The 27,140-nt window shown below is 43.3% G+C and overlaps 1 protein-coding gene across 3 annotated transcripts in view; it reads left to right on the plus strand.

Annotated features, from left to right (window-relative positions):
* Window positions 1-27,140, plus strand: part of tmtc2b (transmembrane O-mannosyltransferase targeting cadherins 2b) — a 106,447-nt gene that overhangs the window by 75,254 nt on the left and 4,053 nt on the right. For all 3 annotated transcript variants that reach the window (XM_081608393.1, XM_081608392.1, XM_081608394.1), the window contains 8 exons: window positions 1,941-2,055; window positions 2,384-2,469; window positions 5,779-5,963; window positions 7,724-7,802; window positions 10,240-10,361; window positions 13,543-13,624; window positions 15,155-15,269; window positions 18,638-18,701. In XM_081608393.1, the coding sequence (XP_081464519.1) occupies window positions 1,941-2,055; window positions 2,384-2,469; window positions 5,779-5,963; window positions 7,724-7,802; window positions 10,240-10,361; window positions 13,543-13,624; window positions 15,155-15,269; window positions 18,638-18,701 (848 nt within the window). The remainder of the gene's footprint in view (window positions 1-1,940; window positions 2,056-2,383; window positions 2,470-5,778; window positions 5,964-7,723; window positions 7,803-10,239; window positions 10,362-13,542; window positions 13,625-15,154; window positions 15,270-18,637; window positions 18,702-27,140) is intronic.

Here is a 27,140-nt window from a genome sequence, read left to right on the forward strand (position 1 = left end):
ATATATAAAGCATCTTTTGCAAGATTAGTAAACAGTTTAGCTGCAGATTCATCTTCTGCTACAAGTGATCAAGTGTTACTGCATTCTATGCAAATGTTTATTTCCTTATTTTAAAGGAATTGAATTAGCTGCTTATTTGCATCTTGACTGAATTGAAAATCTGCAGAATGCGCCAATTTTTAAAAATCAGATGAATCATCAAAATGATCAATTACCAAAATAGTCTTTGCAGTCCTAATCCTTGCCTTTAATTGTTTAAACTTAAGCACATCCACAGTTAAGCAGACATCTCTGCGTGCAACGCATCTCGTTTTATTGCCTGGATAACTGCAGGAGGTCTTTTGGCTTTCAGTGTGTTCTTGTCTCCGTCGGTTTTCTGCAATACTAAATAATTTAGAGTGAATCTGCTTCAAAATGTCTCCATCACTCAGGATCTCCACAGACAGACGGAGACCTTAGTGCACAGACTAAAAGTAGGATAAAATAAACTCTGCATATGGTAATATTCACCTGCAGCAGCAGCAGCAGTGAGTTAAAACGAAGCTGTCAGTCTTGATGACGCGTTTTCTCCTGCTTTCCTGCCGTTTCCTGCTCACAACGCCGTCCCCGTCTGTCCCCGTCTGTCACTTCCAGCCGCACATAAAATATTCAAAAGGCTTCAAACTAATCAGACGCAGATTTAAACCCAAAGCTAAGTTTGCAGAGTTGCTGAGCAGGGAAGCAGGCGATGCAGCAGAAGGACACGTTGAGTTTGCTAATTTCCCTTTCAGATTCTGCAGCGGCGCTGAGGCATGACAGCTGTTTGCTTTGGCAGGCCAACACGGTAGCAGCAATGTCCCGCCTTACATTCAACAAAGCTAATATGAGGTTTGAAGGGAGCCCAACATCAGACACACAAACTGTTTGGATCTTTTCTAAATAGAAAACGTGATGCAGGCTGCATCAGTCTGGATTTGTAGCTCCAATTGTTTTAACTTCTCCTTCTAATGGTTAAAATGCTGATTAGATTCTGGAGACCAGGACAGATTAGCCCACATTTAATGACTGTTTACCAGAATCTTGTCTCTGTCCATGTTTGTGAGATTTAGCTTTTAAATTATGCATCAAATGTTGACAAAAAGATCAGTGACAGTTTATCCAACAGACCAGATATTTTCATATCATTCAGAATTTACATTTGATCTCCTTCCAAATATCCATCCAACCAAATCTTCCCGATAGTTAAATAAAATGCAGCGATACCGAGTTTATAACTGAGATTTGACATAACAAAAGTAGTAAAAACTTGTTTGTCATGATTCTATTAACAAATCAACAATGATTTATGATTTTATTTCCCTTTCAGTTTCAGCTTTTCTGCTAACTTTTCATTCGTCTTAGTTTTCTCCACATTCATTTTTCATCTTTTTTCTTTTGTTTCCACTGAAGCTTCAACATAAACAAAGAAAAACTTGTTTTTTCATCAGAATAATATCCCTGGATTATAAAACTGATTGGAAAAACAAACATCTGATCATGCTAAACAAAACAGCAGCTATTAGATGCTCTGTGAAATGTTGTGATAATAACTTTATGGAGCTTAGGTCTTATTGCCAGATAAAATCTGAGTTCACATAAAGTACATATCCTACATGCAGCATTATTGTGTGTTAATCTGCCTTTATTTTACAATAATCAAGGATCTTTTATAAACTGTACTCATCGTCTCTGCTCCTTGCTGCTGCGCTGGTCGTCTTCCAGGCTCAGTCCCTGGAAAACCGTTTTTTCTTCATGTCCTGCGCTCCCCTGCAGAGCCTTTTGTTGTGAGATCACCAGCTGCAGCAGAACTGCATCGTTTTAGACGTTAAACCTGAGAAAAGAAACTGCTTAACAAACTTAGTATTATTACAAAAAGTCCTTCCTTTAGCATTTAGCTAACCTTTTCCTCTGTGGCCTGTCAGCTTGGGGCAACCTGGGAAATGTTTTGAAGAGCCAGGGGAAGATGGATGGGGCTGAGCAGGCCTACAGAAACGCTCTGTATTACCGCAGCAACATGGCCGACATGCTGTATAACCTGTGAGTATGCTGTATTTTCATGCTTGTTTGGGTTTATTTTCCTCTGGCTCTTGTGGATGTTTCTGTAAAGTGGAGTGCATTGATCCCAGCTGTTCTCTCTGAGAAACTGCCCTCTTGTCTTCTATTCCCCATCGTGTCGCTGGGCTGACAGGAGTATTAATGATGCCGTTTTAGTCAAACAGGACATGTAGAACACCAGGACTCATTTGATTCCCTCTCTTATCAGCTGCTTTGTCTTGATTCGGAGCTTCAGCTCTGCACACTGCCTGCCTGCGTTGAGCTGTAAACCGTCTCACATGCCGTCCTGGTTTCTCTTTGTCTGCTCCAGTGGTTTGCTGCTGCAGGAAAGCAACAAGTTCTCCGAGGCGCTCCGCTACTATAAGCTGGCCATTGGGAGCCGGCCAACGCTGGCTTGTAAGTACAGCTCTTGTCTTTTTATTGACAGCCTCCAGCCCTGGTGGTTGTGGCTGTGCCGTGTCCAGGCAACAGTGAACAAAGGCTGTGGTTATGTAAAGGGAAGTAATGGATGGCAAAGGGCAGCGGGTCTACGGCGGAGCTGAGCATTCAAGCACAGCTGTGTGACCAGATCAGGCGTGATGTCATTCACCGCGGCGCTCTCCTGCTTTCACTCCTCCTTCAGTCTTGGTCTTTTCCAGTTTTCTCACCTTCTGCTCTGTTATTTCTTCCTCCCAGTTCCAGGCTTCGGTCCGTGACAGATAAACAGTCCTGACCGTCTCGCCCTTCCTCCTCCGGAGTAATTGAACATCTAATCAAGCTTGTGATAAAACTGGGAAATTCTAATTCAGCAATTATCCAATCTGCAGTAGCCGATAGCAGAGTTAGCTAATTACCCCGAGCTGCTGACGTTTTGAGCGCAGAATGTTAATGCGACAGTTTTCTTTCCAAGGTTACACCATCACTCGCTGCCTAATTGTGAGCTAACTAGGCCACATTGTTGGCTTTTTATTCAGCCCACATCTTATTCTCTGATTAAACATTTTGGTTGGCTGCTTATCGGAGCGTTAAAATGGCTTCCTTTTGTCAGGGTTTGCACAGGTGCTTGAAAGCCTTGAAAATACTTGAATTTTTCAAGGTTTAGAAAGTGTCTGATTTCTGTTTAAAGTCCTGGAAAAAGCTTAAGCTGCACAGTTTAGTTATGAAGTGAAATATTCTTGATTAAAAGCCTAAATCTGAAAAATGTTACAGTTGAAGCAGATATTTTTTCACACAGTCAGAAGTTAAATCACACTAAACTTTTCTTATGTTTTTTAGAATTACAAAAATTATTTCCATTTGCTAAATGCTAGAGAATCTAGCAAGAACATTTTTAGTTTATTTTCAGAATATTTATTGTTCATAATTGATCAGTCACTTATTGATCTGTGTAAATAAAGTAAAGGTTGGCAGAGTTATTGAAATTCTGTGATTTTTGTTTTATCTTAAATTAGCGTTTTGTTCTCCCATCAGGTTTACAAGATGACAGATTTCAAAACATAAAATATTACATATTACTGTTTATCTCGTCCCTGTGGTTGAATGTAAAATATTACCACCCAGAATTATTAATAGCAGTAATAAATTACGTCCATCCATCCATTTTCTTTACACCCTTGTCCCTCAGTGGGGTCAGGAGGTGCTGGTGCCTCTCCAGCTAACGTACCGAGCGAGAGGCGGGGTCACCTGGACAGGTCGCCAGTCTGTCGCAGGGCAACACAGAGACACACAACCATGCACACACACACTCACCCAGGGACAATTTGGAGAGACCAATTAACCTGACAGTCATGTTTCTGGACCGTGGGAGGAAACTGGAGAAAACCCACCATGCACAGGGAGAACATGGAGACTCCATGCAGAAAGACCGGGGCCGGGAATCGAACCCAGAACCTTCTTGCTGCAAGGCAACAGCTCTACCAACTGCGCCACTGTGCAGCCATGGGACTAAATACACAGGGAGGGATGGATGGATAAATTACGTCATGTAGTGAATTAAAACTTTGTTGCCATTCTGTGTTCATTGGTGTTTTGGTGCTGGAAAAGTACGAAAACTTACCTTGAAAATTCTGGAAAAATGCTTAAATTTCACTGAAAGACTGATTTGTCTTTCTGCGTTTTATTAATTCTTCTTCATAAAGGAAAGTGTTCACTGCAGAATCAGGTGGAGCCGATCCAAATGCGCAGGATGAGTAAAAACAGCAGAAAACTGTTTGATTCCTTAACCTCCATTATGCTGTTGCCGTCTTTCTGAGCCCGGCAGATCGATCCGATGCGTCCAGTTTATTTATTCCAACCACCAGGCTTTCTTTAAAGACGAAGCTCCTCTGAGACTAATTACTCACCGGCAGGTATTGATCAGAAGATCCTGTCAGTCGCACAGCAGAAGCGGCTCCAGATAACTCGGCATAATGCCTGCAAACAAATAGAAAAGATGGAAAAACTTCAGCCAGATTTGAGAAAAACAGGGTTTCACAAGTTTAACAAAACCCATAAAGAGTTTCAAACATTCCAGCGTTCATCAGTTCTAATCCGATCCAGCTGCAGCAAGGAGAATAGAAATTTATCCGTTTTTGTGTTTTCCCCAACAGAATAAAACGTTCATAAATCTCAGACTGTGTTTCAAATATCTGTTGGTGTAATTATGTGCAGCTCAGATTTAACTGGAGATGATCAAATGCAAAAAACATACGAGCAACTGGATAATCCATCATCTTACTAAAGGGATCGTGTTTTAATATCCACAATCTCAGAGCCGCCGTGAAGAGCTGAGTTATTTTAAAACATTAACCACAAAAATATGAATCAATATTCAAGTCAGTCGACTGTTTCACATGATCATAGTTCAGAAAATTGGATTAGCTGAGGAGCATGCACACATTCAAACCAAGGCAGTTTATTTCTATAGAGCAACAGGTTTATTTTCAAACAAGTTCATTATTCAAATTAGTTTAAAAAGTGTCTAAAAAGTGTTTAAAGTAAGAAAAGCCAGCAGAGCATCGAGTCAGGTGTCGCTTCTGTAACTGAGAAAACATAAAGTTTACAGATGAAATGGCAAATAACGCAAGTTGGAGAGTAGTAGGAGAAGAAAGTGAGGAAAGTGGTCGGTTTTTCCCAGCAGCAGCAGCAGATCCAGAGACGGATCAGGATAACTGAGGCATCCTGAGGAAAAACAGACAACTAAACGTTTTTACATCCCAGAAAACCGACTGTTTCAAACAGAAATGCAGATTTTACCAGGAAAGAGATGGAAAAAAAACCTTCATGACTTTATTTTACTGTCTTCATCAAACACCCAACCCGTCTGAGTTAGGACAGCTTTAATAGATATAAACATGTTTCTGCTGTCATGAAGGATAAAGGAATGAAACTCACAGAGAAACGGATGTTTCAGGCGACCACAAAGAACTGGATGTGCAGCTGTGAGGGATGTAATATGATTATGGAAATCAATAAACAGCCATCACTGAGCTGAGTGCTGCTGGATCGATCTGTTTATGCGGCACCAGTCCACACAAGTCATATCCAAAACGCCCCGGCAGATACATGCAATAATCCAGTTCAGGCTAATTCAATCCTGTAAAAACCATTCAGTTGGTCACAGTCAGATTTCTGTTCAGTCCTTGTTATAATGCAATAAAAGCATCAAGACCAAGTCCATTAGAATGATGAGACACCTGGAGCCAGGGATTAGCCTGACCCTCACCTCCTGCCTGTTTCCTTCTGCAGCCGCCTACTTGAACACGGGCATCATCCTCATGAATCAGGGCCGCCTGGACGAGGCCAAGCGGACCTTCCTGACCTGCGCCGACATCCCTGACGAGAACCTGAAGGACCCCCACGCCCACAAGAGTTCAGTCACCAGCTGCCTGTACAACCTGGGCAAGCTGCTGCATGAGCAGGGCCAGCAGGAGGTACGGCACCAAACCGAACCGGACCGGACCGCCTTCAGCACCAAACATGCTCTGTGTTTCCACTGAGTCACACAATTAAAATCAGCTTCATGGAAACATCATTTAAACGAACTCTAGTTTTGTCACGAGGGTTTTTTGGCCGCATCAGAATCGGTCTATTTTGCAAAACTGTAATGGAAGCACTTTTTACGGCTCAGATAGTCGAACCGCAAAGACGGCAGGAAGTATTTGGAAGGTCAGTAAACTTTTTAACAACAAACGTATTCACGCGATTTTGAGCTTCTGATTTAATGGAAACGCATCTAATGACAAAGTTTTGCTCGCATTTGTAAGCAGAACCAGTAAACACAAGCCATCTCGATGCAGAACGAGCTCTGCAGCAATAATAAGCTGGATTTTCTTTAAAAAAATAGTGAGAAATTTCTATTTCTAAAGTAAGATAAATTGTTAATTCTTCTAATTTTTGATGTAAATTCCATTTAGCTTTTTTTATAATCAGTTGGATATTGATGTTATACTTTGTACAGCAGTAGATCCATTTCATTTTTCATGTTTTATCCTGATAAATGTCCTGCTTTTCATTCCCTTCATGATGAAAAGCGTTATGATTTCAAACCACAGTAAACTGAGACGAAACGCAGGATGCTGCTGACGGAGCCTCCAGGGGACACGGAGTAAAACACTTGCTTTCATACGGACATTATTTTAAATTGCTTCTGTCATAAGGGACGTTGTGTTTGCTGTTTGCACAGATAATCCTCAGGCTGCTCTGAACAAATTCACTCTATTTCATGCCCCTAAAGGCCCAGTGGGCTCGGCTAAAATGGCCGTTTTTCCAATGCTGCACATTTATGTTGAGCGTAAGCAGTGATGCTGTAGATCAGAGGTGTCAAACTCAAGGCCCGGGGGCCAAATCTGGCCCGCCACAGCTTTTTATGTGGCCCTCTGGACTCCAAATTACATCAATAAGTCCTTCCAGTTTTTCACAAATCTGCAAAAATCACACAAATTCAACAAATTTCCACATTTTTTTCCTGATTTTACTGCAAATTTTCTCAAAATTGGTCAAAAACATTAAATCCGTAACTGATACAGCGAGTGATAAAGAGTCACATTTAACATCATACATTAGCGTAAATACTGTAAAATAACAATTACAAATATTTCTTAATATTCACCACAAAATCTGTCATTTTGATTGCAAAAATAAACACTAAAATAATCACAAATCCTGGAGGAACAGCTATTTATTGATATTTTAACAGTTTTATTGGTTTTATCAATAGATTCTGGTGCAACCGGCCCTTTAAGAACATTCAGATTTTTGATTCGGCCCAAAATAAAAATGAGTTTGACACCACTGCTGTAGATTCAGCTGTAGTTCTGCTGGTTTTGTACTTTATAAACTGTTTGCATGCTTGAGCCTAAAACAGTCCCCATTTAAACTCAGGGGTCCTCTGAGGTCAGTCGGTTGACATGCACCACATCCACTGTACCACCGTCAGTAACCAGCACTGTTCTGGTTGTGCTAACAGCCGTGACGCGCAGGATGGAGGCTTTGTGCTCAGCTCTGTATGAACCACCCAACCGGAGACCCCCGATTCCACGCTGGGTATTCATATTGGCCGGACCCGGCCGCACCGGAGCAGCCGCTTGTTCCCCAAAGCCAGTTTTTTTTTTTTATCTGGGAGGATCTATCTGCTTTTTCTTACACAAACATCCCCCACCTTCTTTTCCTCATTGCTTTGTTTCTTTCACAGGAGGCGATCTCCATGTTTAAAGAAGCAATACAGAAAATGCCACGGCAATTTGCACCGCAGAGCCTCTACAACATGCTGGGTGAGTGCTGCTTTTGTTTCAGGATCATGAGAATAAAACAGTGTTACTGTCCCTTTAAACAGTCTGGGAAAGCCCAGATCATGGTTGATACCTGTGGACCTGCATTAAGGTAAAACCTCAAACACGCTGCTTCCCTGGTGGACAAGCTAAACACGCTATTTAGCAGAAGATAATGCTAAAACGCTGACACAGTATTTGTCGGAAGCTAAAGCGTTGCACCAACACAATATTAGCCGAAGCTAATGGTAAACCAACAGGATATTGAACAGAAACTAAGAAAAAACCCAGGAAAGTCGAGACATTCAGAAAGCTCAATAACCGCCTCAGAAAACAAATCACATTGTGAAATGAGAAGTTTGACCTGAACGGGGGCGTTCTGACAGAAAAACCTGCTTTAACAAGGCAGTAATAGAGTTTTGTTAACATGTTGAACAGATTTAATCTGCAGCTCTGGTTGTTGGACTGCAGCTGCACACCAGCTGCTCTCAGACTCATTCCTCTGCTCCTGATTTCATTATCTTCCTCTAACCTTCCCACTTCTTCCTTTCAAACCTTTAATATTTACACAAAGAGACAAACAGTTGAAACCTGGGATGTCTGTAATCCAGACCTGGTAATGCCCCGGGCTTGTTTGTGTGTTGGCAGAATACAATATGACAGAGCTTTGGAGATTATGTCAAAACGTTGATTAAAGCTCCCGGCACCATTAAGGGGCGACACGGCGTTTCAAATGGAGGCGCTGGGCCAGAGATCTGTGATTTCTGCTGCTTAGTGCCGCTTCCTCGCTGGACTGATTTGCACATTTGGCTCTGGTGCTCATATCTGTTTCCAGTTTCGCTCACTTTGCTCCTCTCATGCTGTTTGTCAGACGCCAGCGAGCAGCAGCTTTCATCAGAGGCAGACCTGGGTGGTAATCTGCACCCTGCTGGTCTCCCTCCAACGCTCTCTGGTGGGCTCAGGAATGCTGCTCACTCTCAAACCGGTTCGCAGCTCCTTGGACTCAGTGTCACTTCTAATTGCATGTTAGTTTTTGCGCTTATCTGAGACACAGAACCTCTGCCAGGGAGCAGAGCCATCAATAAAACAGGAGGTCAGAGATAAAAACCTGCAAATAACAGAATCCAGATAAAACTCGCTGTACAGACACTCAGATTAGATTAAAGTTACAGCAATAATTATTTATTGGAGTAACCGCAGGGCTCCCTTATTGAATCCAAAATGAGGTTAAGGACTCGGGTTGAGTTTCAAAACTTGCATAGCAGACATGGGAATATGAAGAAGAAATGACAGAATGGAAACCCTGTGGTTTCTGAAGAAAACGTTTGCCTCCTATAAATCTCAGTTTCTCAGCAACCGCATTCATGATAATGTAACATAAATAATGGATTTTCAACCTGATAAAAACAAGGCTGGATGGAGCCATATTCTTAATTTTCCAATTCTAATCCCCTGTAAATTTATATGAAATAATCCATTATTTAAATCACGCTGCCTCCCAGACTGCAGCTCCATTCAATTCTATTCAGTTTATTTTATTTTTATAAAGCCATTTCAACAAAGTCATTTCAGCTCAATCACTTTCAGTTCATTATTAAAATAATCTTTAAAATCTTCTATGGAAACTCAGCAGCTCATCGAGTCGTTGGCTTACAGAATTCATTCCTCTGGACCAGCAGGGGGCGACAGCACGCAGTCATTGCTGAGCATGCACGTGGCAACAGTGGAGAGGAAAAACTACCCGTCTGATATCTGATCCAGAACGTTTCAATTATTCAGGCTGCAATCTAACATCAGATGAACTTTATGTGTTTATATTTTTGAATTTGTCTGTGGCCGACACGTACAAACACACATCAACAGTAAAACACATGGATGATGCAAACTCCATAACAAAAACAGAAATGCAACAGAAAAACTCTGCCAATAAAAACTGTTTGAGTCACAAAACATGGAACCAAAAACCTGCAATTAACAAAACAAATGTGAATGAAAAATCAGCAAACAGGAAGGAGATGCTAACGGGAAAACGCTGCAAACTGCAAAAACAACTGCAATAAGGAAGTCCTCCAGACCACTAGGGGGAGTCTGGAATCAGTAATATTAGCTAAGTTAAGGCGCTAATGAAAAAGACATAAAGTGTAACAAACTTTCCCTTCAGTGAGTTTGCAGCTTTTCGTTTTTGCTGCTGTTTTTACTAATTGTGGCGTTTCTCCTGTTGCCTGTTGTTGCAGAATTGTGTTTGTTGTTGCATCGTTTCCATTTGTTTTGTTGGTTGTAGGTTTTTTTGTTGTGTGTTTTGAAGCGTCTGGCTCTTGCAGCTCCTTGTTGTGCCTGTCGGCCATCGTTTGTGACGACTGTCACCAGAAGAAGAGCAGGAAGCAGTTTGGTGTCTCGGCCTGTGACTCTGTGACCCCTGATCTGACCTTCTGACCCCCAGGTGAAGCCTACATGCGCCTGAACAAGCTGCCTGAAGCGGATCACTGGTACAGGGAGTCGCTGAGAGCCAAACCGGACCACATTCCTGCTCACCTCACCTACGGAAAACTCCTGGCTATCACAGTAAGACTTCATTTGAAGCTCCGGGATAAATAATCTGGATCACACTCAGCTTACAGGACGTTCTGTAATTCAATGCAGCAACTAGTTTTAGCTCATTATCTCTTATTTCACAGTTATGATGTTTCTGTGGAGAGGTTTTCTCATCACAATATTGATAGCGGTGGAATGAAGCGCCAGTCCTCCTGTGTTATTTCCTCTTGTCTCTTCTCCAACATGCCAGACATTCATTCATTCATCCAGCCTGCAGAGCTGAATGAAAGGCTGCTGATGAGAGGATGCAGCTGCGCTGCAGCAGCCAGACGTTTCAGAACCTGAACTCAGGTTTGGGTTTCAGCTCAACATTAAAACCTTCTTTCAGTGGAATCTCATTCCTGTTGTGTCTTTGAAGAAACAGAAAGCCAACTTCCTAAAACATAGTGGAAAATAAAGAAGTAGCTGCTTGGCTTCCTTCTGCATCTCAGTGAGCAGAAAAAGTTTCTAAAGATTCATCTGTTATTGAATGTCTTTCTCTCTCACTGCCTGGCCCTGAAGGAACAGACGTGAATAAAAAAAAGACAATGTTTGGATTCCTACTGAAAACTTCCTGAACTCTGAATCTCCCACCTGAACAGAAGTTAAAATTTGCTCCTTTTTACTTATTATGCTGCTTCTAAGAATACCAATAACCATGCAGCCCGGAGGGAGGGATGATTCTGTTTGTTGTATTTATGATTGAAAATAAAATCAGATTTTGTTTGATTGGTGCATCTCCAGCTTTCTCCTTGTTATTCTCACTTATCAGTCTTGGAATCTTGCAGGGAATCTTTGTTCTCAAAAAGTTTAAAAGTTTAGGTTTAATAACCAAAACCTAAAGTAAATGTCGATGCTGCTTTCTCTGCTGTTAAATTAAGAAGAGGAGAAAAGTTCAGCTCTGTTTGTAACACCTAGAACCTCCAGAGGATCCAAATCTATCACACTGTGAGGTCGGCTGATAAATCCATGCAGAAACTGAGGAGTAGAGCCTCATTCGGAGGTTCTGTTCATTTCAACAGATCCAGCATGAATTCAGGTTTTACTTTTTAGCAAAGCTAAAACAATAATTCCATTTACATCATTGTAATAGCAAAGGAAAATTGTCTTAATCTGTTTTGTTCTTAAATAACCTGCCTGCGTTATCGTGCTGGTAATCGCTGCATAATGAGTTTAAATTGGGTTTTGAGCGTCAGGCTGGATGAGTTTTCTGTTCTCTTACTGTCTGAACAAACGGATGAGCTAAGAGTCGCTGTGTGAGCTGGTTTGAGGTGAAAACAGAGTTCAGACTTCAGGACGACCGTCGTGTCTGGACGCCGCTGCTTGTTCCTGCCTGCATGCAGCTCCTGATCGCAGCCTTTAGCTGCCGCCGCGCATGTCAGCAGGTTTACATGATCAAACGCAGAGCAGGAAGTGGACCGGCCTGCAGCCCTCAGGCTTCGCTCCCTGAGGAACAACTCTTCATGATGAAGACACTTCAGATGCTGGCCGGGTTTCAGGTTCACTTCCCCGCAAGCTGCAGGGAGGCTGCAGGATGGCGCTCTGCTGCAAGGCCACACAGGGTCACACAGGGTCACAGAGGGGTCACTGAGGGGTCACACAGGGTCACACAGGGTCACAGAGGGGTCACTGAGGATGGTGGCGCTGAACAGGTAGCTGACATCTGGAGCGATGAAGAAGGTCATGATGAAGATCAGTCCTGGGTTTCAGGTCCCTGCTGGGATGCATGTTGACGTTTTCCCGCCACTTCCTCGGATAACACGAAGCAGACGTCAGAGTCGGAGCTGCATCTGCAGCTCGCCTGATGCTATCAGGGATTTAAGGTGTGAGGAATCTGCAGTGAGCTCGGCATGTTTGGAGCAAGAGGAAGAGCGCATACAGCTGCTTTTCTCATCCGTCTTTTCAACCCCCTGTTGGCTTTATTATGCTTTCGATTTTCTCTCACAACAAGAGGAAGAGAAGCCAACGGCGGACTCATCTCAGGAACATTTATTGCTGAAGTTTCTCTGCGTTTTCCTACCTCTGAGGACGTCGTTCTGTTTTTCTACGTCTGTTGTTCTTAATGCGTTTGGGCCTTAAAGGCACCCATCCCTCCATCCAGACCAGAACAAAAATGCACAGATGTGATATTGCTCAGACATGAACTTTGACCCAGACTAGTACACCACCAGCTCAGCGCCTGGTAAACATGTACCTGATTTTCTCAGAGACTGGAGACCGCTCCAAAAGCAGGAAGTGGACTACAGCGCAGGGCATTCTGGGTAAATACAGACAAAACAAACACATTAGCCTAGCAATAGCGGTAGAAATGTCTTTTACCAAAGACAAAAGAGAAACCCTCCAAGTGCTAAAACCTGACTCATTTTTGTTTCCATTTGGTGAAGAAGGAAGTTGTGCTTCAGAGGTTTTTGTCAGTGGTTCTTGGTGCAGCGCCCCCACAGGCCAGGAGGGGAACAGGTTGATTTGACTCAGAGCCACAGCAGCTGGAGTTGGAGCAGATGCTGCTGTTTTCGTCTCCAACCGAACTGAGTCTACTGGGCTTTCAGGTGTTAAACATCCTCAGATTTTCTGCTTTCTCTGGTCGGGCTGAGCTGTGATTGGCTCCTTGTTCCAGTCTGCAGAGAGTAAAGGAGCTTTGTGCATCTGAAGAGTTTCAAACCGGCTGTTCCAACAGCCTCCAGTATTGATTCGCTCGTCTCTCTAAAGGCCGGAGTAACCGTTCGATTGAATAAAACTTGTGTGATCCTCATATATATGCGAGTCTCCAAGTCCCTGCAGACCCGTAAGGTTCTCTGTGGCTGCGCTCACACACTTTCCACACACTGTCCTGTTTCATCAGGCCACACACACATGCTGGCCTCCGGTGCTTCTGCTCTGGAAGTGTTTCTCCCTCAGATTAAAGTGGTAATGAACAAGCCTTCTCTGGGCCAAACATGACACCGTGCACTTTTGACGGATGACACGTGAGGAGGGGAGAATAACACTTGCGGTTCCCATGTTTCCTGTCCGTTTATTGGGATTTATTGTTGCAGCAGCCTGTGGTTGAGGTGCAGGGCATTGGGTTCATGCAGAGGTATCTGGGCTGCTGAGCAGACCTTGGTGTTTTCATAATGAGCAGCTTTGAGAAGTGGGTGCAGAAATAATGACGCTGCTTCTAATCCTTCCCTCTCAGGGGCAGAAAACAGAAGCTGAGCGCTACTTCCTGAAGGCCATCCAACTGGATCCCACTAAGGGCAACTGCTACATGCATTACGGTGGGATTTCTGTTTTTATTTCAAATTGACACATCCTGACTTCTTATCCTCACATCTCAGTTATTTGATTTGGCTGTTGAAGACGTTCTGCACAAAGGCAGGAATTTACCCATTTTGGACAAGTGTTTGTTGACCCTTTTGTCACGTCTCCCTCCAAACGTCAAGCATCTCTTTCTGTGCCTGGTTAGAGAGTTTTATGAGAACAGAGGATGACTTCCTCTCATTGTTCACTTCAGTGTGATGCGGACATGAAATGTGACGATTTCAGCGTCTCTCTGGTCTTCCATCATTTTTAAAAACATTCAGTTTTATTATCATGTTAAATTAATCATATTTTTCTGTAAAGATGTCAAAATATGAGAAAATGATGTGAATAAATATGTTATCAGACAGAGTTTATCAAAGTGGGAGCCACCATGAAGACACTAGTGGACCTCAGAAAGTTGGAGGGAAGATAAAAAAAATTTAAAAAATAAATCGATTTTATTTTTTACTGATCTTGGTAAAAAATACCAAGATCAGTAAAAATCTGATCTTTTACTAAATACAAACATGTATTTTGTAGTAAATACAAAATACATGTTTGTATTTAGTAAATACAAACATTTAGTTTGGAATACATGTTTGGAAATGTATTCCAAACATTTAGTATTCCAAACTAAATGTTTGGATACATTTAGGTTAGTATTCCAAACTAAATGTTTGGATACATTTAGGTTAGTATTCCAAAATAAATGTTTGGAATACATTTAGGTTAGTATTCCAAACTAAATGTATTCCAAACTAAATGTTTGGAATACATTTAGGTTAGTATTCCAAACTAAATGTTTGGATACATTTAGGTTAGTATTCCAAACTAAATGTTTGAATACATTTAGGTTAGTATTCCAAACTAAATGTTTGAATACATTTAGGTTAGTATTCCAAACTAAATGTTGGAATACATTTAGGTTAGTATTCCAAACATTTAGTTTGGAATACATTTAGGTTAGTATTCCAAACTAAATGTTTGAATACATTTAGGTTAGTATTCCAAACTAAATGTTTGAATACATTTAGGTTAGCATTCCAAACCTAAATGTTTGAATACAAAAAACAGCCTCCGAAGCCGCTGAGTTGGCCAGTTTTTTACAGTCAGAATTGGCTGAGAAACGTCCCTGAAGCGGTCAGGCGATCTGCTGAAGGTCAGTGGGAGGTTCAGCGCTGCCAACAAAGTCAGACACGGTGATAATTCCTCTTTATTCTGGACCTTCCAAGGATCCCTAAATCTGCAGCCTTGCTGGTCCTGCTTGATCCCATCAGAGGTTCACTGTCAGTCAGGAACGCCTATGAAAGTTCAAATCTTTTCCAAGAAACGTTTTGATCTCTCAGGGTCAGCTAATCTGACCAAACAGGGATGGTTTGTGAAGTTCCTATCTGGTGTTCCAGCGCCGGCCTGAGCCAAAGTAAACGCTGTGCAGCGCTCCAGTCCCTCTGCGCCTTCAGGAGGATCTGCTCATGTTTTAACAGTGCTGCTGTTTTCTCCTGCAGGTCAGTTTTTACTGGAAGAGTCACGGCTAATGGAAGCAGCGGAGATGGCGAAGACGGCCGCCCGCCTCGACGGTGGGGAGTTCGATGTGGTGTTCAGCGCCGCTCACATGCTCAGGTAAGGCCGTCAACACAGACCTCTCTCTGTCTGATTTTTGATTTCCGCGGTCTAGGTGCGGCACGCAGATGCTCCACAGTATTCCAGGACGGTTTTCCTTGGCTGGGCCGAAAGCAGTGTGTCTGCACGCTTTATCCGAGGGCTTACTCCATTCCTCCGCCTGCGTGATTTTCTTGGCTGGACGTTGTAATCCCTCTCTCTCTCTCTGAACGGTGGTGGGATCCAGAACTGAAGCTTTAACTCATCGCAGCGAGAGATGTTCAAACTTCAGCTGTCTCTGGATCCGAGTCTCACTTGGAAATGTGTTTGTTTGATGAGGCTGAGCAGAAAAGCTCTGCAGCCGGAGGGTCGGTGAACATGAGTCATGGTTGGAAAAAGTGTCAACGCTGAACACAACTTCAACCAGCAGAGACATCTTAGTTAAAACGTCTCATGCGTCATCGTTGGGATCCTGCGGGATCCACCGCGAACAGACTTCAGCGTAGAGACCGCTGGATGTTTCTCAGGCAATGCTTGGGTTGAACTCGTCTCCGCCTGCTTGGCATGGGGTCCTGCTCTTCTGCAGCTCCGGCTCTTTATGTGTTTGTGTTGGACACGGACGTGGAAAGACCTCTGCTTGATGCAGACAGAAGTGAATCTGTGCAGGAGCAGAGAAGAGATCACAGGGAGAAGCAGATACTTACCCGTGTGTAAATGTTGTTTATGGCTCTCTGGGGTTTTCGGCTCGTCAGCGTTTGGATTCTGAACTAATAATTCCCGCCTGCCTCCTTTAACTCATCGCTGAAAATGTGAACGTAGAAATGCCAGGGTACATGTTTGAATTTTTAAGGTTTTTGCCTTTTTTTCCCAGGTTCTGACTGATATTCAAAACCGTTTCATGGCTAGGAGTTGGGTAAAGCCAAATATTACAAATATAATTCAGAATAAAACAAAACTTTTTGCTTTGTGTGACCATGTCTCTGTAACAGTTATGGGCTACGCAGCTAACTGCGGCTACAAAAGCAGTATCAGAAGATGGTTCTTGAAGGAGCCTGAGGTGTGAATGAAGACACAATCACTGTTTTAGTTTTGGTGTTTTTTGTATTGATGATAGGGGGGAAAAAAACAACAACAAACAATTACAAATACACAATGAGGGTCAAATTAATTCAAAATAAATCAATTCAAAAGATCAGAGTTCTTGTCCTTAGCTCGCCATCCTTTGCTCAGAAGAGGATCTGAGAATCTGATCCATCAAAAAAACCCGACCTAAAAGGCCAAAAAAAAAAACCCATTAGGCGTTTTATCAACAATAAGTATGTGCAAACACACAAATACAATAAATATCAAATTCAATAATTAAACTAAACATTTCAGGTTAACTTAACCATAATTTAGATAAACAAAAAGAATCATCATATTTCAAACTAATCCATTGAAGGTTAAAGTTGAAATCAAAGTTCACTTTCAAAATATCAATCAAGAGAAAATAAATTAACTCAAAATACTCAAGCAGTGTGAGGAAAAAGAAAATAAATGTACTGCGCAATATCAATTTAAATGTAGCTACATCCTATTTTCAATCAATTTCATTACAAAAGTAATTAAATTGAAAAAGAAATCTTGCACAAAACTAACAATTACCTTTGAGCAGAGAGTGCTAGACTGCGATCAGCTGAATCCCGGTGACAGCCCAGGTAACAACTGCCACAGTTCTAATAAAACAACGCTCCAATGAGCCATCGAGCAAAACTTTCATGCTGAACAAAACTGCTATCAGACAAGCAAACTCACTAATAGTTCAAATCACTTTCAGAGATTTGGGTGAATTTTCCAAGGAGAGATGATCAGCAAGACGCCAACAGCCAGTCACAATCACAGGTGGTGTTTTAAACTGCGCTGAGGCGGGGCTTTAAATAAGTTGAAGAGTTTGGGGGCAAAACAGGAAGTGGGCCCGTAAAAATAAAAGTCTGACTAATTGACTAATTACGGGTTACATCTCCTTTCAGGCACTTTTTTCTCTCAGGCGGTTAAATCGGCCGTTCTTCTCGACAGTAAACCTCCACGTCCTGTAAATCTTGAGCTGGTCGTTGAAAATCCAAACAAAGTGCCCCGAAGCTACTTCAAAATAAGAGCCTGAATGTAAGTTAGATTTGACAGTCGGAATCCAAAATTTCAACACAGATATCAAAGTTTATTGAGCTGAAAGTTTACAAAACAGCCAAATAATTTAGAGTTTATCTGGAAACATTCATTTAGGAGAAGCTAAGCTAAGTGCGCTAAGAGTTTTCACAGTTAGCAAAAACGTGCTAAGTGAAAACTTAGCTGTGATTTTAGCACCTTAGTGGATTAGCGGAGGTGTTCCCATCACGGTTCATTTCCAGGTTCAAAGTGAAGACATTAAATTAAAACCACCAGAAATCTGATGGGTTATAAACTCACCAGGATTTACAGAGTCTGACCTGAATCCTCACTGACGTCGATTCGCTAACAGACTGCGACATCCTAAATGAAGCTGTGGGTCCAGACGGCCGCCGGCTTTGATCCAGGTAACATCAGCCGTCCAGCCGCTGTCCTTGACTTTGGCAGAGGGAAATTATTTGCAAATTATTAGGCTTTACTGCCATTAGGGAAAAACCTGCAGCTGTGGATCCTGAAGGTGGTTCTGCATTAGTTTAGAGAAAGGAAATGTTGCTGCTGTTTGAGAACGAAACGCCGCAGACTTTAGATAAAACACAATGTTTATGTCTCCACTGCGGATCTGATCTCAGGTCATGATCCTGAAAAACGACCTTTCCTCAAATCCTGTTTGTGAAACGAGACATTTTCTTTTTAATCTCATGACAAGGTGATCATGTTTTCTCTTTTTAATATATTGAACTCCAACAAACACCGACTACTTCTGACTCAGACTGTGTTTATTTGTAGCCTCCAATGAGCAGCTGCCTCCACCATCATGGCTAAACATTTCTGTGTTTAAATACCTTTTCATTGGTCTGATGTAATATTAACATTTTTGAAGACTCTGAATTTGAGGTTTTTATCAAAATGACATGAAATAAAGGCTTGAAATCCATCAGTATTTTTTTTATCTCATTGAAGTGAATTTGAATTTATGAATTTATGAATGACTGGACTGAAACTCCTCTAGTGATGAACCCTCAGGCCGTAACACGTAAATCAGATTTTCATCCTGAAGCAGAGTCGGGTGATTTGCAGGTTTGAGCAGAAAGCAGAAAGTTCTCGTTGCGTTTCTTCATGCAGTTCCTCCATGTTATTTTCTCCGTGACCCCTGGGAACCGGTAAACACTCCGGGTTCAAGGCCTGGGCCAGAGCCAGCAGCAATAAAACTGACTAACGATCGCCTCTCCCTGTTTTTCCCTTTTCAGACAAGCCAAGCTCAACGAAGCAGCCGAGAAGTATTACGGACAAGCAGCGAGCCTGAGACCCAACGTGAGTAAAACCTTGACTTGCTATTCCTCCTCATTACCTTTTACTTTGATGGACGCGCTGCAATTACGGTCAGACTGACTTTCCAATATCATTACTGGCCGTTCTGCCTCTAACAACGGGATTCATTGTCAGTCCTGCTCAGAATAATGAGTTCTTGGGTTTTCCTGAGCTCAGAGGTTTGCTTGTGCAACATCCATCAGCAAGTTCAAAGGAGGGGCCGGAGTAAGCAGGTTGGAAAGAATAATGATACGAACAGCGAGCCGGAGGACGGGGGTCCTGAAACTGACTGGACGGGTCCGCTTGTTTTGAGGGGGGGAGTGTGTTTAGCATGCGGTCATCCTGTTTGTTTCCCGGCGCTGATTGGAAACAGACAGCTGTGGATTAATGATCAAATACATCTTTACAGTGTTTTACAGGAATCATAGTTTGGCCTTTTCTGCACACAAACCCGGGTAAAATACGAAGAAACGCTGTCAAACAAGAGCAGGCAGGACTCCACAGAAGTCATGGAGTTCAGATCTGAGTAGGTTTGGTGGTGAAAATGTTAAATTAAAGTCAGATTTCTCTCCAAACATCCAGTTAAAACCCAGAGAGCAAATGGGAGAAATCTGCCTCGTCCTGAAGAATTCAGCTGAAAAACTTTTGCAATGTTTTGATGTTTGTGGAAAATACTATAAAGCACCAGGTTCCCAACGTGAGGACATGACATCCTGTTGTGTCAGGAGGTGCAATTATAATGGAAAAAACTTGCATTTATCAGAGGCCATTAGTAATTTTTATCCAAAGTCAATGAGAGCCACTGTGGAAGCCGCAGGTTGACGACCCAGGTCAGTAAAATGTCAGTAATAATCACTAAGAATCCAAAATAAGATCATTTTTAAAAATAAAGACTTAGAAGGATTCACCCCGTATGAAAAGAATTATGTTTATTAGTTTGAAACTGGAAAAACGGGGAGATTTCCTGTTTGACGTGGTTTGTAGAGAATCCAGTGGATCCCAGCAGAGCAGGATCTCCAGGCTGCGTGGCGTTAAAAACAGACGCTGCGTGAGTCGGGAACGTTTCAGTTCACCATATCAAAACAAGATGCGTCTTTGGCTCCGCCTACTGCTGGCTCAGCCTCGGCTCAAGGAGAAGTGGAAACAGATTGTTAAACAGTAAAACAACAGGATCTGTGATTTTTAATCATGTTACTGATTATTAATCCGTTTTGTTGTCAGACAACATTTATACAGTAAGTATCCATGATGGTTTAGAGCTTTAACTCATCCTATGCCTGAGTGAAAACCAGGAACAGCCAGCAGCTGGCAGGATTCACCACACTATGAGATGAATATGAAATATAAAGATATTTATGTGGCACACAAACAGAGAAAGGAAGGTAAATCACTCTGTGAGCAAAATGATGCGATTTTCATCAACGAGAGTCGATTTGCACTCTGGATGTGAGAAGCTGCAGGAAGCTGCAGGAAGCTTTGGGCTCCAATATTTCTTCACCTGGGCAATCAGGCCGGGTCCAGGATGTGTAGCTTTTACTGGACTCTAATAGAAACAAAATAGAACATTTGTTGACAAAATTGCAGCAAGTTGCCTCAAAGTTTAACGAATCATTTTACACAAGATATCTGTTGAAACAAGCTAATGTGATCGGCTTCTGATTAGCTAGAGCTAACACCATCAGCTAGTGCTAACACCATCAGCTAGTGCTAACACCATCAGGTAGAGCTAACACCATCAGATAGAGCTAACACCATCAGCTAGTGCTAACATTAGCTAATGATGTTAGTGCTAACACCATCAGCTAGTGCTAACACCATCAGCTAGAGCTAACACCATCAGATAGAGCTAACACCATCAGCTAGTGCTAACACTAGCTAATGATGTTAGTGTTAACACCATCAGCTAGTGCTAACACCATCAGCTAGTGCTAACATTAGCTAATGATGTTAGTGCTAACACCATCAGCTACAGCTAACACCATCAGGTAGAGCTAACACCATCAGCTAGTGCTAACACTAGCTAATGATGTTAGTGTTAACACCATCAGCTAGTGCTAACACCATCAGCTAGTGCTAACATTAGCTAATGATGTTAGTGCTAACACCATCAGCTACAGCTAACACCATCAGGTAGAGCTAACACCATCAGCTAGAGCTAACACCATCAGGTAGAGATAACACCATCAGTTAGAGCTAACACCATCAGCTAGAGCTAACACCATCAGCTAGAGCTAACACCATCAGCTAGTGCTAACACCATCAGCTAGTGCTAACATTAGCTAATGATGTTAGTGCTAACACCATCAGCTACAGCTAACACCATCAGCTAGAGCTAACACCATCAGCTAGTGCTAACATTAGCTAATGATGTTAGTGCTAACACCATCAGCTACAGCTAACACCATCAGGTAGAGCTAACACCATCAGCTAGTGCTAACACTAGCTAATGATGTTAGTGTTAACACCATCAGCTAGTGCTAGCAGTAGCTAATGATGTTAGTGCTAACACCATCAGCTAGTGCTAACACCATCAGCTAGTGCAATACCATCAGGTAGAGCTATCATCATCAGCTAGTGCTAGCAGTAGCTAATGATGTTAGTGCTAACACCATCAGCTAGTGCTAGCAGTAGCAAATGCCAGAACAAATTAAAAGTAACGAATGGATGCTTAAAGTGAGAGTCTTTGTAGCAAACCCTTCTAATATATTTGAGAAACTGTTTTGATCCCGATGCTAACTGTAAGCACAGTTAGCATAATCAGCGTTGTGAAGCGTTGGCTCTCCTTTCAGGTCGGCGTTTTCACACCAACAGGTTTTCTACTCATTATTTCTCCATTTCCTTCTATTTCAAAGCCTCCCAGTTCAAACCTGAAGGGCTGAAGGTCCTAACTGAGCAATAAATACTGTTCTGGCTTGACAGAGCTAGCGTCATAGCACCTAGCGCCATCTACCCAGGATGCATTGCAGTGGGAATGACACTGTGTGTTTTATTTAAACTAATAAAAACTCAACATCCTGTTGAATGTGTCTCAGATAAATTTGTTGTTAAACTAACAGTGGATCCCTTTATAGTCGTGGCAGTTTTCCTAATTGTGAGCAAATGATGAAATCTGAACCGTCAGATGTGGGAAGGTGTTGCCAAACTCTTTTTATTACGGCTTCACATCTTCCTACACCACCGCAGCCAAAGGAAGATGCACGGTATAATTTACTCGGCTCTTAATCAGCGCAGCTGTTTTGCATTAATCATGCTGCATATGCGCGCTGTCAGGCTGGGAGAGCCGTTCCCTACCACGGCCTTCAGCAGGAGATAAATCCAGCTTGATTCTCGGTCAGAACCATCTGGTCTCTGCAACCTGCAGCCTTTTTCCTTCTTATGCCTTCAAATTCTCTCTAAAGTCGTGAAGGTCAAGCTTTCCCTCCGTCAGTTTACCATGTGGCTCTTCTGCTCTGTGCCCAGAGACGCAGCAGCGCCAGGAGGAAATGAGAGGATGAAGAGAAATAAAGGCTTCTGAAAACGTTCTGCCGAATCTGGAGGAGCCGGGAAAAAAGGCTGCAAATAAAAAAAATTACTCGGATATATGAAGTGAAAACGGCAGAAGATTGTTTTAGACATGAAGGAAGATTTACAGAATTCAAATTAAGACGACTTGGTTTTGCAGATGTTTTAAAATAAATCTTTTTGCTCAAATACTGTTTTATTATTTTAAAGTTTCAAACACATAGCCGTAGATTTTAGTTGTGATGCTTCTCTTTAAACTTCTAACTTTATTTAATCCATGAATTCAGACGAGCCGATGCGAATCTTCACCTCCATGCTGTTAATCTGAAGTTTCCTGTTTCCTCCTCTGGTTTCTCACTTCTGATGCATTCGAGGTTTTAAACAAGAAAATGAAAACATTTTGAATTTAGTTGAATCTGCAGATTTTAAATTGATTTCAGTCTTGAAAAATAAGCCTTTGTATTTGTTCAGTGAACGTTTTCTCCTTTAACTCAGGCCGACCGTGTTCAGAGGCCAGGCAGGTTATTATTTTACCATTTCGTTGTCCAGTCAGAGCTTTTCTCCCCGGAGTTACGATTAATGCGCCATTTAAACCCACTTAGCTCACAAACTCAATAAAATGCGACTGCGCTTTGAATCTTTAGTAAAACGTTAAAGTTATAGTTATACAATAAACACCTATTTGTCACCTGGAGACGTTGGATGCAGTGTTTGTGTGAGGTCTGCTCATTACTTCAAATCACGCCCATGTGTGTAAACAGTCCATCTCCAAGCATTATTTTGTGGTGTGGCCCTAAAGCGGTGAGGTCAAGCTGAAGGTAGTTTTAATGCACAAACAGTCTCAGAGTGGCTGCGGCTGTTACGGCGCAGGGCTGCGGCTGCGGCCGTTACGGCACAGAGCTGCGGCTGCGGCTGCTTCTGCGGCTGCGGCCGTTACGGCGCAGAGCTGCGGCTGCTTATGCGGCTGCTTCTGCGGCTGCGGCCGTTACGGCGCAGAGCTGCAGCTGCTTCTGCGGCTGCGGCTGCTTCTGCGGCTGCGGCCGTTACGGCGCAGAGCTGCAGCTGCTTCTGCGGCTGCGGCTGCTTCTGCGGCTGCGCCCGTTACGGCGCAGAGCTGCGGCTGCGGCCGTTACGGCACAGAGCTGCAGCTGCTTCTGCGGCTGCGGCTGCTTCTGCGGCTGCTTCTGCGGCTGCGGCCGTTACGGCGCAGAGCTGCGGCTGCGGCCGTTACGGCGCAGAGCTGCGGCTGCTTCTGCGGCTGCTTCTGCGGCTGCGGCCGTTACGGCGCAGAGCTGCGGCTGCGGCCGTTACGGCGCAGAGCTGCGGCTGCTTCTGCGGCTGCTTCTGCGGCTGCGGCTGCGGCTGCTTCTGCGGCTGCGGCCGTTACGGCGCAGAGCTGCGGCTGCTTCTGCGGCTGCGGCTGCTTCTGCTTCTGCTTCTGCGGCTGCTTCTGCGGCGTGAAGGAGATTCAGCCAGAGACCCGAAGTGACGGCAGGAGATCGCTCAGACCAGGTCACAGGGCAGCCAATCACAACAGTTTATCTTATTTGTTAGTTTGATTCTGAATTAAGAATAATTCATTCAAAATCGACGATTAATTTTCCAATCTTTAAGTCTCCCCACATCTCAGTCTTTTCATTTCTGGGAGGTAGAAATGTCTTGTGACCCAAATTTGACATATTTCTGATTATTTTGCTCATTATTCCATTCGTACATACAGATACAGAGCTTTCCAAAAGTAATCACACCCTTTAGACGAGGGGTATTGTGTATTTTGCTGGCACATTGTGACACTTTATAGCATTTTATAACTATATTTGTTTCCATCAACATTTTTTATTTTGAAGTGTTGCATAAGGAAAGATTGATGGAAACAGTAAAACTTGTAGAAACTTGTGTTGGACTTGAAGATTCCTCGGACATGCATGACCGGATCAAAGCAACACTGCAGGTAGTTTTGTGATGAGGGAAAAACATTTTAACTTGATGAAAAGCTTTAAAAAGTCGTTTCGCATCATTCTGCCCCTTTGTTCAGATTCTGTTACAATCACAATCTGCTTGAGGTTTTTTCTGACGATCTAAACAAAACATTCATCATTGTGACATGGAGAGGAAACGATGTTTGGTTTTAGGGTTTTTTTTCACCAAGAAAAATCTGAAAAGTGTGGCATGTATTTATGTTTTGTGGCCCACGCTTTGCTGCAGCTGCTGCTGTATGTTTAGAGTTGAAGGTTTTAGTTTTCTGCTACCTGAGCTGTAGCTCTCTGCAGCTCCTCCTGAGTCACCAGGTGGTTATCGCTGTCCTTCCTGTCCGTCCAGGTGGACGTCCGTGTCCCAGTAGATCTGCATGTCTCCTCTGCTGCTTGTTCTCCAAACACCAGAACCAGAACAGCTGCATTTATCCACAGATTAAATTAACCTCAGCTGATTAAAGAGACGTCTCAGTGGTTAATAATTACATGGAAAACGTAGATTTCAAGGAGCAAAATGATTTTTCTTCCGTGAAATGCTGATAAACTCCGCAGCAGACCCGGAGCTTCTCTGCTGCATGACGCATTTTTTCCACATCTCTAACCAAAATGGTGATCAGATGTTGCCCCTCCCTTGGCCTACATACTTCTTGGTCTTGACATGATTGCACCCGAGGCACTTTTCCTGTACTTATATCTCCATGACTCATCCGTCACACTGATTATGACTTTGCCCATTGGCACCAGCAGAAATAAACATCTCGAGCCACTTCAAAGCGGCGGCTGCTCCCTCTGACATCGATGGCCGCAGACCAGACGCAGGGACAGGCGCGCAGTTCGGCCCATCTGACAACGGGGCGCTCGTATCGCTGCCGTGGTGACTCAATGCTCCACTGCGGCTGAAGAGCATATCATGTAACGCTTTGAATCATCTGCAGGATCAGATGTTTGTAGCAGAAGCTGAGATGCCTGTGAGGAAATTCAGCGTTTGTGTTTTTTGGGAGTTTCACTCGCTGCACGTCGTCACTCAGAGAAAAGACGATGAACCCACAAATCATTCCCTGCTAAAATATTCAGTATGAACAGACAGGCTGCATTATTCACCAGCACTGATGTGGTGAAATGTGAATTTCTAATCTCATTATGTCTCCAGTCTAAACACGTCAGCTTCAGACAGAATGTCAGCTCCATTATGAGCTTTTATCTGATCGGATCGATTCGTTTGCAGATCCGGTCGTCTTTGGCAGAACTCGGTCAGCATCCAACATGCTGAGTTAGTGATTAGTAATTCTTCCAAACGCTCCGATTTGTCAGGATTTTTCTACTCCTCTCTTAAAGGGACCCCACAGAATTTCTGTCAGGTTTAGTTTTTGACTTTTTTCCCCCGTGTTGAACACACATTAATCACACGCTAATCCATAACTTTGTTGTTTAACACGTTGGTGTTTCTGCTACATTTGGCACACTGTGCATTCTAGTGTGCTAATTTACTCAGTTGTTTATTAATCTTTCAGTTGAATAAAGTTTGACATCTGTGATGAAGTTTTGGTTGTCGACTATTAGAGGTGAACATTTATGCAAAATTCGTGTTTTGCACATTGTTGCACAGTTTAGGTCTCAACTGCTTCTGAAAACAACCAAAGCACTTTAAAAAAAAAACACCCAGCCGTGTTTTTGGCTGTAAGTTTATGTTTTTTAGTGTCTGGAAAATGGACTGTTTCAAAAAACCCCTGATTGAGTCACATTACCGTAACCTAGCAACCCAAGCTGAGCTCCACCTGTCACCTAGCAACCCAGGCAGAGCTCCACCTGTCACCTAGCAACCCAAGCTGAGCTCCACCTGTCACCTAGCAACCCAGGCAGAGCTCCACCTGTCACCTAGCAACCCAAGCTGAGCTCCACCTGTCACCTAGCAACCCAGGCAGAGCTCCACCTGTCACCTAGCAACCCAAGCTGAGCTCCACCTGTCACCTAGCAACCCAGGCAGAGCTCCACCTGTCACCTAGCAACCCAAGCTGAGCTCCACCTGTCACCTAGCAACCCAGGCAGAGCTCCACCTGTCACCTAGCAACCCAAGCTGAGCTCCACCTGTCACCTAGCAACCCAGGCAGAGCTCCACCTGTCACCTAGCAACCCAGGCAGAGCTCCACCTGTCACCTAGCAACCCAAGCTGAGCTCCACCTGTCACCTAGCAACCCAGGCAGAGCTCCACCTGTCACCTAGCAACCCAAGCTGAGCTCCACCTGTCACCTAGCAACCCAGGCAGAGCTCCACCTGTCACCTAGCAACCCAAGCTGAGCTCCACCTGTCACCTAGCAACCCAAGCAGAGCTCCACCTGTCACCTAGCAACCCAGGCAGAGCTCCAGCACGTTTGATCAGCTGGTTTTACCGCTGCACAATGGCTGCTGGATAAGGTCAATGTTTTGCTGTTGACTTGCCATCCAGAAACCACTTGCTGCGTTCTTGTTGGTTGTGCAGGAGGCTCCACTTCTGCTTTTCAAAGATGTGTGTTTATATAATTGCGCATCTGTTTGCAGCCCTCTGCGACAGACTGGCGACCTGTCCAGGTGACCCCGCCTCTCAGCCTGGAGCGTTCACTGGAGAGGCACCAGCAGCTCCCGACCCCACTGAGGGACAAGGGTGTATAGAAAATAGATGGATGGATGTTTGCAGCCATTTTCACGTGTAAATGTAAACGATGAGTTGGGGGGCGTGGCCAGCAGCAGCTTATTTGGATTTAAAGCGACGGAGGCCTTAAAACAGCTCACTCTGTTGTTTTAGGCAGACTGAAATATCATCATCTAAGAATGGTTTTGTGCAGAAAATGTCATGTTTTGTTTAGTCCTTGAACCCTAACCTGTTCAAGGAAGCATAGTAGAAAACTTCAAGTAGTTAGTAGCTCCTGTGCACCAGCTAAATATCTCAATAACTGCTGATTGGATCCTAAAATGGTCATTTGTGTTTGCCTCA

This window comes from Poecilia reticulata, chromosome 6, assembly GCF_904066995.2.
Source record: "Poecilia reticulata chromosome 6, P_reticulata-male-v2, whole genome shotgun sequence".
NCBI lineage: Eukaryota > Metazoa > Chordata > Actinopteri > Cyprinodontiformes > Poeciliidae > Poecilia > Poecilia reticulata.